The sequence below is a fragment of the Streptopelia decaocto genome, assembly GCF_964273445.1.
Source record: "Streptopelia decaocto genome assembly, chromosome: 4".
Classification (NCBI taxonomy): Eukaryota; Metazoa; Chordata; class Aves; order Columbiformes; family Columbidae; genus Streptopelia; species Streptopelia decaocto.
In genome coordinates this window covers 23,294,017-23,310,636 of record NC_138658.1, presented here as the reverse complement: position 1 = coordinate 23,310,636, position 16,620 = coordinate 23,294,017, and the positions used below count along the sequence as shown (strand labels likewise).

The window sequence follows — 16,620 nt, the reverse complement described above, 5'->3', positions numbered from 1 at the left end:
TAAAGCTTGCAGTTGCACGGCCTCCTCAGGACCAAAAGACCTCTGTGCTTACTGTTGTGCTTCAGGCAAAAGCCTGTAGAGAATCAGTTTTACACAGTCTCCTGTTTTCTTCTCCAAAATGGTAAAGACCTGTTGTAGCCAAACTTGTCAAAAGGCCCACAGGTTTGCTGGGCATATCCTCTCTTTGGTCTGTATCAGATTTCCTGGACCCCTATTTTGTGTCATGTTCTTGGTGGTCCTTTTTCTATCAGTTGTCCCACCACTTGATAGGTCAGTAAAGATTTGGAGGAGGGTAGAATTCCTAATACTGGACTTGTCTGTGTGCTGTCATAGTGCTGCCTCCCCTGCCCCAGTGTTTAAAAACATCATGTGCAGCTAATTGTTCCCTACATTGCTCTTTTTGCACTCGGGCTGCACCTACACACTGTGAACTGGACTAATGTTGTTAGTAAACTAATTTGACTTGCAAGCAGAGTGAAAATATTAGATTGTTTCCTAGGGTAAATATAGTGTCATTGATTACAACATGGTTATCTTTTAAAACTGGTGGTGTAGTTTTTTTGGTTTGTTTGTTTTGTTCTCCCACCCCTTGCCATTCTGTTGGGAAGGAGAAACCTATAGGTAAATGTCACCACCGTAAGGATGCTTCAGATGTGTTGTACCTACATGGAGAAGAATTGTTCTTTTTTTTAATGTTTGTTGTTTCGACTAAGAGAGTCATTTTAACGGGTACAAAGATGTAGCTTGGTGCCTTTTTAAAGAAAAGTTTTAATGAACTGGTTTATGTCTCAGATAAACTGGATAAGACCTGGTTGTTACTCTTTCCTATGTAAATTGTGTTAAATATATGCCTTCTGTAGTTAGCAATTGTGAAGTTGGATAAAATCTAGTTTTATTATATATAAACCAGTACTTAAATGTAAACTTTTCTGCTAATTTGAAATCTTATCCAGTCTTTATTTCCTGGAGATACATATTTCTTCTTTGTTGTGACAGAGCGTGAGGTATAAGCTGCTGATATACAGCTGTCTTGTGGAGGAAGAGAATTATACAGTGCGGAGATGCTATATTAAAAACGTGGAATGCCGGGCTAACGGATTCAAATCCAACATTAGGTGGCAGTAGTAGACTCCTAACACCTCATGAGTGCTTGTTAAATTTACTTGTAGGCAGCTTTCCAAATGAGAGACAGACCTGAAGAAATTTAATACAGAACATTCATGTTAAATATCTAGGAAGGAAAGCAACGGGAATGATTTTTCCTGAATAATCCAGCTTTGATCATAATTAGTAACACTATTGAACAGAATCATATGAAAGCATCAAGGGTAAAGTGGGTGGGTGTGATATTGTTGTGCAATGCCACTATTTGTATGACTACTTTAAAACTGACCTTTCTTACCTGCCATGTAAATGAAGGTGTAGGCTTTGTTAGGAACTTGGTAACAGGAGAGAAAACAGCTAGTTAAGAAGAAAGTGTACTTTTTTTTTTTTCTTACTCTCCTTTTTCCCTAGAAAGCAGAGGGGATGAGTACTATTAGTATTCTTTTTTTTTTTTTTTTTGTGGTGTAACTGTTGGGTAGTGTTGGATGAGGGGAAACTGATGAGTTCAGCCTGAGAAACCAGCAGGAGATGTTAGTGGTGTTCTGCTCAACAAATATCTGTTTGTTCTTTGTCTTTTTTTTTTTGTGTGTGTTTGTGTTTGTGTGTGTGTGTGTGTGTGTGTGTGTGTGTGTGTGTGTGTGTGTTTTGTTTGTTTGGGTTTTTCAGACATGGAAGAAAGCAAGTCCAAAGTTGGAGCAAGGTTAAAGAAGGTTCTTACAGAAGAGGCTGGATGGGTGGAGTAAAGTCTTTCTTTCTGTGGAAGAGTCACTGATCACTTGTGTGTTTGTGATCTCATGTTACTTTAAATTTTGAGCTACTGCTAAGTTGGCAAATGGCTTTAAAATGTCTGCATGTTGCTGGATATTATGGCCCTGCCTTTCATAAGTGGGTCTTCTTACAGTTCTCTGTGCTTTGTCTAGTTTTTCTGATTGCATTAGGGTTGATATAGTGGCAATATATCAGACAAAAAGGTTGACATCCAGGCTTTCTCTGGCCCTTTCTCACCTCCCTATAACCTCTCTGGGCCTGAGCCTTGTTTGTCATGATTTCACTGACTTGACATTCATGCTAATGTTGCTATTTGATGTGCTTATCCAAACTATCAACAGGTTTTCCTAACAAATCTTCTCTTAGGACTTATATTTTAATATGTTCACACCTCCAAGTGTTGTGTTGTGTTGTGGCCAAGAAGGCCAGCGGTATCCTGTCCTGTATCAAAAATAGCGTGGTCAGCAGGACAAGGGAAGTGATCCTTCCCCTGTACTCTGCATTGGTGAGGCCACACCTGGAGTATTGTGTTCAGTTCTGGGCCCCTCAGTTCAGGAAAGACATTGAAGTGCTGGAGCGAGTCCAGAGAAGAGCAACACGACTAGTGAAGGGACTTGAACATAAGACCTATGGGGAGAGGCTGAGGGAGCTGGGGTTGTTTAGTCTAGAGAAGAGGAGGCTTAGAGGTGACCTCATCACTCTCTATAACTACCTGAAGGGAAGTTATAGCCAGGTGGGGATTGGTCTTCCCTCCCACGCAGTTAGCAATAGGACAAGGGGGCATGGGCTTAAACTCTGCCAGGGGAAATTTAGGCTGGATATTAGAAAGAAATTCTTTACAGAGAGAGTGGTCAGGCATTGGAATGGCCTGCCCAGGGAGGTGGTGGACTCGCCATCCCTGGAGGTTTTTAAACTGAGATTGGACATGGCACTTAGTGCCATGATCTAATAAATGGACTAGAGTTGGACCAAGGGTTGGACTCGATGATCTCTGAGGTCTTTTCCAACCCAGTCGATTCTGTGATTCTGTGTGATTCTGTGTGGTAGCAAAGACTGCATGGAAAAGTGGGGGGCAGAGAATGGATTCCTGCAAATGAGTATGTATGAGTTATTGTTTTTCCTCATCTTTTTCTTCCGATCTTTAGAGGCCTTTCCAAATCAGAACCAACTTTTTATCACACCCAGGATGTGTACCATGGTGTTGCTTTACTGTTTATTGTGTACCCTCAGGGGATTTGACTGCTTTGGGATCACTTGTGATCCTGTGACATCCTTGCCCTAAAGAGACTGTTGTTCTTATACTTCCCAAATCTTTGGCATCTAATTTTGACAATTAATAAGTTTGAGTTTCTGAATACATGAAAGGGGATGGAGTCCAGATTGTGTGTTATTATTTGATGGAAGACAGGAGTAAATGTAGGCAAGGAATGTTTTTCCAGAAGAGATGCTGTTTGTGGTCTTGGACTTGATTTCTTCTTTTTTTGTTATAGTACATTAAAATACTTTTCCTCACATTTTCTTACAAACTTTTGAAATGTTTCGTCTGCCACTGGAAGAAATTACTTTAAAGGAAACTAATAATCTAGATCATGATCTTTCAGGAAAGCGGAGCTTCACTTTGTTCTGTTTTCTGTATACTGTGGTTTGGTAGTTGCTCAAGAAAGGAGTGCACCATCTCTTTTATGTCTTGGATCACTTCTCCCATTTTATGTTAGGTGAAATGTTCATTGAGAGGTTTTGTATGTTTAAATTGGCTTTTTGTTCTGATTTTCAGGTGATGTAGTGCTATTTTATACTTGGAATTAGAGCTCTTACATTGGCTTCACATTAGTTTGGTTCTCTAAGAGAAAAAAAAATTGCACTCTGAGTGTAGTTAAAAACTGTGGTAAAGTATTTTCCCTGTTCTCTATCAACTAAATGTAGAAACATTTTACCAAAAAGCCTGACCTATTGTTTTGGTTTATGTATTTTTCAAAGGTAAATATAACTGGCAAAATGTAAAATTTGTGAGGATATATTTGAACACTTTGAATACTGCCCTTTAAAACCATTCCTATAAGCTTGTACTTAATTCTACATGCCGAAGAAAGAAAATGTTATGCCACCCTGTAGGTTGCTATAAAGATTGTTTATGCAGCTCAGTGTAGGACTTAAAATACGTTGAATTGGAGAACTTTGAAAAATGTACTGTGCATCATAGGAGACCAAATCATGCTAAAGTGCAAGGAAAGACTATACATCAGTTCAAAGGCTACATTATTCAAAAAAATACAACCATAAAAAAGGTAATAAGATTACATTCTCACACTTCATGGCTAGTAAGGTGCATTAAGCTGCTCAGATATTCATAACTTACTGTGACATTTGGGAAGATTACATTTTGCTGTGCACAGCCATTACTGCAGCTCAGATAATAACTAGCCAGTGCATGGACCTGGATTATGATCCCTGTCATTGGAAACAAATTTGTGTTTTGAAGGTTGATCAGTTTCAAATCACCATTAGAAAGGGTTAATATGACATACTGTGGGGGTGTCTGTGCTTATGTGTATCTAATGGGTATGCATGTATATAGTACATCAGCTGCACTGTGCCTTTGGTATATTGCTCTATCTGTCAAATTTTTTGTCCTCACTTCCCTTAAAGGGAATGTTAAAATAGTAATTATTTCTACCAGAGCATAGTATTTCCAGAAGGTACTTGCTGAAATGTGTATGTTTGCAGATTAGATTGGAAACCTAATTTGACAGCTTCCTGGATGGGTGGTTACTGGTAATGGTGTATCTAGCCAAAAATGAAAGATTGGTCGTGTAGACTATAGGGTGAAGGTAAGGTCACCTCTGGTTGCCGTATATGGTTTTGGTGTGATAATTGATGGTTGGCTGATTAGTTAAAACCAAATACATGAAGAGTTGAATTTCGTGTTAAGAATTAGCAGGTGTTTTGTGGCTAGAATTTAACCTTCAGCTATTCTGTCTGTACATGGAATGCAGTATTTTCTTTGTTTCTTGCCTTGATGGTGAGCAATAGGGAGGCTTCTTGAGGAATACCTCCATTTTGTAGAGGATGATAAATTTAGTGTAAAATAAAGTGTAATATTAGTTCCGTATTTTACGTTTTCAAACGTTTAGTTAACTTTTTTTAAGGAGGGTGTACTTTTTTCTTTGCATTTGTTTTGTGATAATTCCACATTACTCCGTTCTGCTCAGCATTATCCCTTGAATTTTACCTTACTGAGCTTTTTCGAGGTAGCCCTCTGCTTCATCTTATGGAAGGGGAAAACTGAGACTTGGAGGATGATAATGATTTGATAGATTTGTTTGAGTTGACAGCATGAGTTGATATAGAGAAGCTGGGAATATAATTCAAGTCTCTCCATTCAGTTCCTGCAGGTTCTCTAGATATTAAGGAAGCATCTGATACTAAATTGCATAATTATTTTTCATGACCAAGAGTGGAGAAAATGGAAAAGTGTAAATTACTGTTTAGAAATTGTTGCCATGAGACATTGTCTATTCTGTCATAAAAGCAGTAACTTTCTCTGCTTCTTGTGGTGGCTGGTGTCACTGATTTATGCCCAGAAGACCAAAGATTGCTTCTTCAAAGTGACAAGATTTAGACACTTGAGGAAAACGTATGGTAATTTCAGTAGTTAATGAAGAACATATATTCCATTCTGTTGGGTAAGTTTATCTTCAGATCCTGACTTGTGGAGAGAAGCTGTTGGAGCTAATATGAAAACACGTTAGTATATGCATTTTGGGGCAGTTTTGACATGGTATGACTCCAACAAGTGACAGTACTGAAGCTCTTACTGGTCAAAACCTGTGAAAGGAACATCATGTTAGACAGAAATAATGTCTTTTATTAGACAAACTTGTAGAACTGAGAATGAGCTGAAATACTTTGGATCATGAGTCCATTTTCATAATTTGAGTCAAAGCTATCTGAATTCCTATTTGTATGCTGGTATATAATCGGCATTTTGGAAAGCATGGCATATTTTTAAGTTTAATACAGTTCTAAAGTCCAAGAGAAGTTTAAAAAGTGGAGGATGGGAATTGAGGTAGAGGAGTTAGGTTAGTACAATCCATGTTTCCTTCAGCTGGAATTTTTATTTTGAGTACACAAATGAGAATAAAGTAGGTTATTTCCTTCCCGCCTCTACCTCCTTGTTGGTTATGTGGTTAGTTACTCGGTGTACGTTCAAACAAAGCCTGCATCTAGGAGACCTGAAATATTACAGGTTTTAAGTGTCTTAGCCAAAGCACAGCCAAAGGCTTCATGGTGTTGCTGTTTCACATTCATGCAATTACAGCAAGCCTTTACTTCCTTTTAGTACCTGTGGCTACTAGTGAAACTGGCAGTTAATACTTAACCAGGTTTATTCAGCATCTCAAGAATGACTCTTATGTGTATATAAGTTACAATATTTCTGATGTGCATCAGCTCCTTTTGGCTAGAATTGCCCTCTTATTTGAGGAGTGCTAAGCACACGCAAAGGAAAGCTTTTAGGGCCACTCCAGGCCATTTAAGGTACCTTAGCTGACTTGGCTCTCTCACCTGTCTTGGAACACTCGCTTGGTCCTGTGGGGCAGCTCAGGATACCTGTATCTTAAAATACCCAAATATTCTTCTGCAGCAATTGTCTGATAGTAGGTTACACCTTAGAAGCACCTTTTGAAGTTACAGATCTTGAAACAGAGGAGTAATAGGACCTGATATATTGATACTTGCTTCATGGGTTTTTTAGCTTGTCTTTCATAGATTTCTTCTTGCAGAATGAATCACTTTAAATGTGAAATGGTACTTTGATAAAATTGTCTTAAGGTTTTTTTTAATCTTTTGTCTGAAAGCTTGTTGGAGGCCAGTTTGACTTGGAAATGAACTTTATCATCCAAGAAGTAGAGGGCATCACCTGCATGGTGGACTTGCTGGACAAGTGTGATGTCACCTGCCAGGCTGAGGTGTGGAGCATGTTTACAGCAATCTTGAAGAAAAGTATACGCAATCTACAAGCATGCACAGAAGTGGGGCTAGTTGAACAAGTGCTCAAGAGGATTGACAGAGCTGACAACATAATTGCAGGTATGATTTCACCTAGTATGTGACTCAAACTGTGTTCCTTTTATGTAAAATCTCATGGAAATATGTATTAATTAAGGGATAGAAATCTGTCATTGCATTTTATTAAGCAATTATGTTGTTCTTTTCCTTTTCAGATCTCATGGTGGATATGCTGGGTGTGTTGGCTAGCTATAACTTGACAGTTCGAGAGCTGAAGTTATTCTTCAGCAAGCTTCAAGGAGAAAAAGGGAGATGGGTAAAAGAAAACACAAAACTGAAACAATTTGATAACATTTTGAAATGTTTTTCTTTTTCCTAATGTTCACAAGTTAAAGGCTGTTTGATAATCTGTATAATAAACAAACTCTAAATGTACCAAAAAATGCAGGATGCTTTCCAGTATTACACCAATTAATCTTTTTACTTGCAAGCAATTGATATACAGAGTAGAATAGTGATAAAATTAGATGTCCTCCTGGATCTGTGGACTGGATTGGTCTTTTAGAGCACCTGGGCATAATATGGTGACTCTAACCAAGTGTTTTTATGTACATTTTTATATTTTGTAGCTTCTGTTATAGGAAATGAAAGGAAAAATGATTAAAATGTTTTTTTCGAAGTCAGACGAGAAAAATAAATAAAAATTGTCTGCATAGGCAGTTCAGTGTGTTTCTGTTTTCACAGTGTTGTTCTTTACCCGAAGACTGCGTAAAATTAACTAGTTAGGGAAGTGAGAACTAGTGGCAGAAATTGAAATGAAAGAAATAAGCTCCAGCTGAGAAATGGTAATGTGTTTCCCCTGTTCCTGTGTGAACTAGAAGGGGAGAAGAGGATCTCCTTTTACTGTTGAGAACTTCTTTCCCTGAAATAAAATTTGGTATGATGTAGAGGCCAGCAGATGAGTTTTCTTTAAAACAAAATTGTTGTTTTGGTGGAATCGGGAACTATTTTAACAATTGTTTTTACCTGCTTTGAATTTTAATTCAGCTTCTGCTATCTCTAAACACTCTGCCTAACATAGAGAAAAGCCAGCACAGTGTCTTTGTTGACTTAAAATAAGTTTTTAAAATGTATTCAATATAAAAACCAGTATGCACAAGTAATACACCAAATTTTAAAAGACCCCTTAAATAACTTTCGAGATCTTAAATTGCTCACATAAAAATATTCTATTTAGAGTTTAAACTTAATAATTGAACACACAGAGTATATTTAAGCACAGACTAATTAAAGTTGTCTCTGTAACATTGACTTTCTCATTTCCTGTCTCTCTGCTATTTGCATTTAATTTCCTTTCTTTATTAAGGACTAAATATAGGGGAAAGGAAGAGAAAAATGCCACAGTTGCATTGCTAAGGAGTTGCACAGTTCCGTAAATCTTAAAATCAGCAGTGCTGTAAAGATACAAAGTATTTGGCTACAACACAAATTACCTAGTTGAATTCTATAGTGCTGAAGACATCTGAACAGTTCTCAGTGTTTCCTCCTCAAGTTTAATTCAGATTCATGAAACACTGTTTATCTGACTATAATTTTGGTACATTTGAAATATTTGTAACATATCATGCCATGCTTAGTTTTCAGAGGGTGGCTGCTTACAGAAGGGGAAAAAGGCACTCTCAGGAAAAGATCAGAAGTGTAAAATTGTAGTTTAAGAACATATCCACGGGAAAGTTATAGAGTGGTAAAAGAAGACGCACAAAAATGTTCTGTTGCTATGACCACTGTTTGCAGTACTTCTGTCGTTGTGAGCTCATGCACTTGGTTTGGAGTTTATAGTTGCTGAGTATTACATGGAGAATTAGGGTGGTGGTGGGGAAGTGTTAAGTATTCATACTAACTGAGCACTCAATTTAGGGCCTCCAAATTGGCCTCAAGACTTGAATCTTTCTGCGTGGACTTCTGTGAAGGGATATATATAACCAAAGACACTTTAATCTAGTATTTGACTGTAGTCCTGATGAAAACAGTCCTGTCTCCCCTGATCCTCTCTCTCCCTTTTGCTAGGTAATCCCTATCTCCTTTGTGCTGGCACGGGTTTCACGCAGCTACGAAAAAAACCTGCTGTAACTGAAAATTGGTTTGCCTTTGTGTTTTCTAAGTTAGTTTTCAGCTGGATCAGTTTGTTTTCTTTAGCTCACTGCAAATGCACACAAGCAGTAACACTGATGGCAATGAACAGATAGAGGGAGGAACCAGCATTCAGGATAAATTCAGTTTATGCTGCATGAAAGTGGCTGTGGCCACAATTTACTTACCCAGTTAATTGTATTTCAGTGTACCTACTGTGTAATGTGTGACTCTTTGTTGTTTATTGAAAGTGCTAAGTGTCTCAGCAGAGTATTACTCAACCATGTGCAAAGGTTTAAAATGTATCAAAATTCGTTTTTTGTGTATATAGTCTTTTCTTTTGTATAGGTGTGCTTTATTTATTTACAAGTGTAGTAATTCTCTTTGGCAGCCACCACATGCTGGGAAGTTATTGTCTGTGTTAAAACACATGCCTCAGAAGTATGGACCTGATGCCTTCTTCAACTTCCCAGGAAAAAGTGCTGCAGTATGTAGATATTTTAAGTTTCTGTTTGTTTGTTATTCTATTACTGCTATTGGTTATTTTCTTTTGTAGTTTTCTTTTGTCTCATCTACCATTGTCATAGACATAGAGTTTCAACAGAATTTTTTTCTCTGACACCTATGTTACGACTAAAGCATGCTTATAATAAACGTGCATTATCACAATGGAAGCACAAATACTATTACATAAAGAACAGACATAAATGAGACTTTTGGGGGGTCATTTTTAGACTGTTTTGGTTAGATCTTGTTGTGAGGATAATGTGTCTGCCTTTCACTCCCATGTTTCCATACAAATGGTGCTTGTGTTAGTATTCAGTATATGTGAGAACACCTCGCATCTAGAAACCTTTGCTAGTGAAACTACGGGAAGTGTTGAACTAAAGTGGCCATACTTCCACAATTTTTTAGTTCTTTTAATAATGAGGTGATGTGAATAACATGTATTGTTTATAAGAATTCTCTGAGAAAATGTGTATTCTGGACATGTATAGGTTGGCAAATACTGAGAGAAGATTAAATTTATCAATGACTAGTCTTTTCATAATTGTTTAGGTTACTTTGATTAATTTTTAACTTCTGTGGTGTTCACTTGAAAAAGAATTTGGAACTAAATAGGTGGTTGGAAAATGCTGCACAGAATCTTCTGTAGAAATTTTTTTTAAAAAATCAACAATTTTGCTCCTAAAATCATAGGATGAAATAGTATGTTAAGACTCCATGCTTAATTCAGAATAAGGTTTATCAGATCACTCTTTCCAGTTTTCTTTACATAAACCCATTGGCTTTCTGCCTTGGTGGCTTGAGATTAAATTTGACCAACTTGATGACAATGTATTTTTTAGGAATGAAAATTTGAGATGGAAAAGCTCAAACTACTAGAAAAATACCATTGCATTTGCATGTTTATCACATACAACAGAACTTGGCAGTAGACGGACAGGTGTTTTGGCTATTCGTGTGCTATGTTTGGATTTAACTTCTGATAACTGTGTTGAATGCTTGAACCATATGTGATATTGTGGTGCTTCAGTAACCTCACTGTGAATATTCTTTATTTTTAAATTAAGTGTTGGAAAGTAAGTATTTGATGTAATTACTCCAACATCCATTGTGAGTTAAACCAAATCACAGTGCTACCAGTTCCCAAAAACTGGGCTCAAAGACATGCAGACTGATTAGTTATATAGTTATTGGTATAGAGAAGGATTTAGTGTTTTGTTTGGATAGGGATATCTGAATGGAGCATGGGGATATAATGAGGAGTCTGGTGACATTCAAGTTCTTTGATGTGTTTTGGGTATTGATCATCCTTACAGAATCTTTGATCAGAGGTTATGGGAGTATTGCAAATCTGTGCAGCAAAATAGTGGAAAGTTGATAGTAATGTTAAAAAAAAGCAAAGCAAACCAAAACACAATCAAACAAAAAACCCACATAACAAAGCACAACTGTTTGAAACAAACGGCCTCACCATACAATTTATAACTTAAGAGCTTTTAAACTAATGTAAACACAGTGATTGTTATCAGGATTTTGGCTGGTTGCAATTAATACCTTTCCTTTAATGAAGTTTATAAGTCTGTCATATTCTAACTGGAAAGCTACATAGATGTGAGTTTAAATAGAGAAAATAATCTGTTAAGTGAAATGTATATGATTTTCTTTCTGTGGCCAGCTTCTTTTCAGAGTCAGTTTTCTTCCTGAATGCCAGCACTATATGAAAATAAGTTTATAAATCTGATTATTTTGTCAGGTTACCACAAAAAAATCAATGTGAATTTGCATTTGCAGTGTTTATGCTGCAAGGCTTCCACCAAAGCATTTAATTTTTGGAGTATATGTTACTGTTAATAATCTTCTTAGAGATATGAAGTCCAGTTTTTAAATATTTAGATTAATATAGTATTTTAATGATGGAGTACAAAAAAGCATAGAGGTTAGGCCAGATCGTTTTTAGTATAGACTGAGAAACTGTACACACTTGTAGTATACACATTGGTAGTATGTATCTGTACATCTGTATACATTTGTAGTGTAAATCTTACGCTGTATGTTCTTACTATTGTGATCTTGATCTTTCTACATGAATATCTTTTTGCTTCCTTCAGGCTATTGCCTTACCTCCTATAGCCAAGTGGCCCTACCAGAATGGATTTACTTTCCACACTTGGCTAAGAATGGATCCTGTAAATAATATCAATGTGGATAAAGATAAGCCTTACTTATATTGGTGAGTATTATGTAAAACAGTATTTCTGATGCTCAGTTTCTCTTAATTGTTCAATGATTTCTGTTTCCATCTGTGTCTGTGCTGATTTTGCTCTAATTTGTTAGCTTTCGAACAAACAAAGGACTCGGTTATTCTGCCCACTTTGTTGGAGGCTGCTTGATTGTAACATCCATAAAATCAAAGGGAAAAGGTTTCCAGCACTGTGTAAAATTCGATTTCAAGCCACAAAAGGTGAGTAAAGATAGTAAAATCTTTCAAACTAGTGTAGTGAATTACAGAGATATGCATGTGTTTACACAGTGGTGTGTAAACAGGAGTTACGCTTTGTGTGTTACTAGAAGTTGTATTTGTAGAAATTGCCTCTAAAATTGTAGTCTTGAGGGAGTGTTGTTGCTGCTGATTAGGCTCGTCTTTCTGTAGAATAACTTACGCTGGAATGAGGAAAACAAATTTGTGTTCTGAATTCTTTTTCCTTTTAAATTTTACTTATGAAATGTATAAGAACAAGCTAGAAGATGCAATTTACCAGAAGCTTTATGAATTTGTGAGACCTGTGTGCATTCTCTGAGAACTCTTAGTACATATACAGAGCTTGAAAGTTACAAGGCTTGTCGTTTTTTCCTTATGTTTTTTTTTTTTCCTTGTGTTTTCTCCTACCTCCAGTCATTCTCTTCTTATTTTCCTAAAGGGTTTTGCTAAAGCTCCCCTTTATGTCATTACTTACTCGATGTGGACAAATGCAGTGTTATTTTAATAAAGTGTGGTTACTAACCCACACTTAGTTTTCCTAATCAAACCAGGACCATTAATAAGAGTTTGGGAGAACAACAGATTCATTATTGAAAGAATGTTATACTTTTTGTTCATTCAGGTTTTCCAGAAAATAGTCTCCTTGCATTGGGTACTTTATTGTATGTAATTTTTTTTAATGTAAGAATTAAAATATGAGTTGATTTTATTATTGATGTTCAAGGCTTGCTTGCCTATTACGTAGCATTATGCTATGTTGAAAATGTTTCCTTTTTCAATCAGATATTCTGCTAATGTTTCTGGAGCAACTGATGTAAACATTTTGTGGGAGAACAGACCTCCTCAGGAATTTCTTATTAGTAGTCATCCCTTGCTGTAAATATGGATTCTATTTGTGACAATTTGAGATGCACAGCCTTTGAAAGTCTTTAGAGTCTGGAGCCATCCTTGCTCTTTGGAATGACAACATTTGCAGTAGTCCATCATGCTAAGAGTTACCCAACTTAGACCTTATTTACACAGTGGTTTTAGTGTAAATTCAGTTTAGCATTGCCATGAAGATGTTTTGAGTTCTATGCCATAAATATCTCTTAAGCTTCTATGTCTGCTTTCTGTGGAAAAAATAGGACAAGGATAATAGCTTTAAACTGAAAGAGGGGAGATTTAGATTAGATATAAAAAAGAAATTCTTCGTCATGAGGGTGGTGAACAGGCTGCTCAGAGAAGCTGTGGATGCCCCATCCCTGGGAGTGTTCAAGGACAGGTTGGACGGGGCTTTGAGCAACCTGGTCTAGTGGAAGGTGTCCCTGCCCATGGCAGAGAGGTTGGCACTAGACGATCTTTAAGATTCCTTCAAACCCAAACCATTCTATGGTTCTATTAAATGGCATACTATTCTTTGACATAGATATGTAAGAAAACTCACCAAATTCCTTAACCTTTTGTACTGAAAAAAAAAAAATCTTTCCATCTTAATTGAATTCACATAAATAGCTGAATTTGTTCTGCTATGCCCCACTTTAATGCTTAAGCTACTTTAAGTGTCTATAGAATTATATCAATTGTTTTCTTATCGTTTAGTGGTATATGGTTACTATAGTGCACATCTATAACCGCTGGAAGAATAGTGAACTTCGATGTTACGTGAATGGAGAACTGGCATCTTATGGAGAAATAACATGGTTTGTCAACACCAGTGATGTGAGTAATCCCCGTGTACCAATACGTATAGTTGATCATCTTGATGGATTAAACAGATGTCCTTTACAATTTTATCCATAAGCCTTCCCCATTTTATAGATTAAAAAAAAAAAAAATCAATATATTTTTGGTGGCGGAATAGATAATACTTTACATATCAGAACTTAGAAGTTTTTTCTGCTGAGACCCTCAAATGCTTGTTTGTTTAAAAATAATGTTCTTCTGATAATATGTATATTCTTTGCATAATTTGCTTGTGTAGCCTAGATTAAACCCTCTTACTTGTTTTATTTTCAGACATTTGACAAATGTTTCCTGGGTTCTTCAGAAACAGCAGATGCCAATCGAGTGTTTTGTGGGCAAATGACATCCGTTTACCTTTTTAGTGAGGCACTCAATGCTGCTCAGATCTTTGCCATTTATCAGCTTGGTCTGGGTTATAAGGTATCTTAGAATTAACTGTAAAGTTTCCAAAGTTTGATTCTTATAAGACTCTTTATGGTGGGTTTTAAGAATGTTGTGACACTTCTATGTCCTTCTAAAAATGTTTTTACTGTGTAATTTTTTATGAAACTCTTCCATGGTTCTTCTGTAAGACTAGATATTGCCTCACGAACTACAAGTAAACATTAATTCAATGATTTAATTTCTTAAAAAAATTTTTTTTGGTCCTGTTTGCTTCTCAAAAGTTCCTTGCTTGTGATTGGGAGAGAGAGAACACCACTGTTATCTCCAGCTAGGTTCACTTTTTCATTGAGGCTGAAAATTTTATGTCAATTATTATGTATTTGTTTGGATACATAGCTTTATAGTTGATTGTGCTCGTCAGATTTTTAATGCGTGAAGTCAGTGCTGAGGATTAGTTTTGTTGCAGTGATTTATTATTTGTTTTGTCATAGCCTGAGGGGCACTAACTGAAGACTGTTATTCCCTAGCAGCTGTACAAACATACGCTAAAAAAGATGGTTCCTAGTCTATCTGCTCCTCAATTATTAGTTCCTTCTGAGTGAGCATTGTTGACTGTCATTCTGTTTCATAGCTGATGTGTTTCTTTTGTATTACCCACCATTTTGGCAATGTCACTCTTGAGGGGTCAGTCCCAATTCTATAAAATTAAGTGAGTCAGTATTTCTGAAATATCCCTACATTTAAGAAGCAATGTTTTAGTCATTTTTTTGGCAATAGTTGTGTTCTGAACTGTATTCTCAATGTGTGTAATCTATTTTTTTTCCTTCCTTCCTCAACCCTGATTCCTAATCCAGGGAACATTCAAATTCAAGGCAGAAAGTGATCTCTTCCTTGCCGAACATCACAAATTGTTACTATATGATGGCAAACTATCCAGTGCTATTGCTTTTATGTACAATCCAAGAGCTACAGATGCTCAGCTGTGTCTGGAGTCATCACCTAAAGATAACCCTTCTATTTTTGTTCATTCACCACATGCCCTCATGCTGCAGGTATATCGACATTTTCATAAATTTGCAGGGTACAAAAGATTTCTGTTTGAAAACCTAAATACCAAGTTTTGTAAGGATTTGGACAAGATAGGGAGCTGCTGATAGGTCTGATTCTTTGGGTTGTCCCCACTACTACCTTGTTTTTTCAATTAATGTGGATGCACAGGAATCATAAGGGGGAGAAAAAAAAAGGAAAAAAAAAAAAAAGAAAGAAAAAAAACCAACAAACCAACTTTGATAAAAGTTACAGCCTTAGAAAATATTAGTATTACAAAGATTGTGTTAGCTTTTAAAAAAATCCTTCTTCCTCACTTCTGACATACATTCACTCCCCTACAGATATTACCCAACTCCAGTCCTTTGCTCTGTTGATATATGATAGCCTTTTCTTCCCTATGCTTTGAGCACCTTAATCTTTTGATTTGTCAGAAGCTTTTCATGTGTTCTGGAGATTCTATATTACTAAAGGCTTGGTTTAGAGTTTGCAAGCCAACTCCTGTATATTCATCTCAGGATCTTCACTGTAGACCGAATCTAAAGCGACTGCTGGTCAGTCAGACTGAGCATTTAGTGTGACTGTATCAGCCAGTTTGTACTTCTTGCTGTTTCTTTTTATTTGATCACAAAACAATTCTAATATTGAAGAAATCTCCAAATATTTCTAACCAAATATTTCTAACAGTTTCTGAGGGATATTTCAATATTCCTTAATTTTTCTTTATCAGGATGTGAAAGCAGTCTTAACGCATTCTATCCAAAGTGCCCTGCACTCGATTGGAGGAGTGCAGGTACTTTTCCCTCTCTTCGCACAGTTAGACTATAGGCAGTATTCATCGGAACACATTGACACAACTGTTTGGTGAGTGCATGTACTTATGTTGTTCTGTGTTTCTTTTTAAGTAAAGGGAATTACTTCTTGCTTTATTAAGTGATGTAGTAATTTAAATTCTCTTATGCAACAATGAATTATGTCTAACAACAAAAAGATGGCCATGGTACAGGCAGGACCTCAAAGTGAAGTGTTTAATTGTACCAAATTTTCTATGAAAGTTCAAACAGAATAAAAATGTACATATATTTTTTACTTCACAATATTTTGTGTAATAGAATTACAAATGATTCTCTTGAGCTTATTCTTGTCATGGAGAAAATGCAGTGGGGAAGGCTTCAAGAGAAACTCCAGGAAGGATGAATTTTTCAGCTCCATGAAGTCATTCCTTGGATTTTTTTTTTTTTTTTTTTTTTTTTAAACCTTCAGACGTTTTGGAAGACAGAGCTTTAAATGTCAGAAGCTATATTAGTTTAAAACTGTTGTGCTTTTTTCCTCTACTACTCAGTGTTAGTGCCAGACTTTTCCTCTGATTTCAGCTCTCTTTCAGCCTAATCCAACTTCTGAACATCGAGGCACAGACACTAGTGGAGCTCCTAAGTTAAAGAGTAGTATTAATAGCAAAGGGATTGCCT

At 36.5% G+C, this 16,620-nt stretch overlaps 1 protein-coding gene across 5 annotated transcripts in view; it reads left to right on the top strand.

Annotated features, from left to right (window-relative positions):
* Window positions 1–16,620, top strand: part of LRBA (LPS responsive beige-like anchor protein) — a 411,832-nt gene that overhangs the window by 33,437 nt on the left and 361,775 nt on the right. For all 5 annotated transcript variants that reach the window (XM_082050428.1, XM_082050426.1, XM_082050427.1 and 2 more), the window contains exons 3-11: window positions 6,729–6,960; window positions 7,095–7,195; window positions 9,401–9,496; window positions 11,625–11,746; window positions 11,851–11,977; window positions 13,577–13,696; window positions 13,994–14,140; window positions 14,959–15,156; window positions 15,882–16,015. In XM_082050428.1, coding sequence (XP_081906554.1) covers window positions 6,729–6,960; window positions 7,095–7,195; window positions 9,401–9,496; window positions 11,625–11,746; window positions 11,851–11,977; window positions 13,577–13,696; window positions 13,994–14,140; window positions 14,959–15,156; window positions 15,882–16,015 — 1,277 coding nt within the window. The remainder of the gene's footprint in view (window positions 1–6,728; window positions 6,961–7,094; window positions 7,196–9,400; window positions 9,497–11,624; window positions 11,747–11,850; window positions 11,978–13,576; window positions 13,697–13,993; window positions 14,141–14,958; window positions 15,157–15,881; window positions 16,016–16,620) is intronic.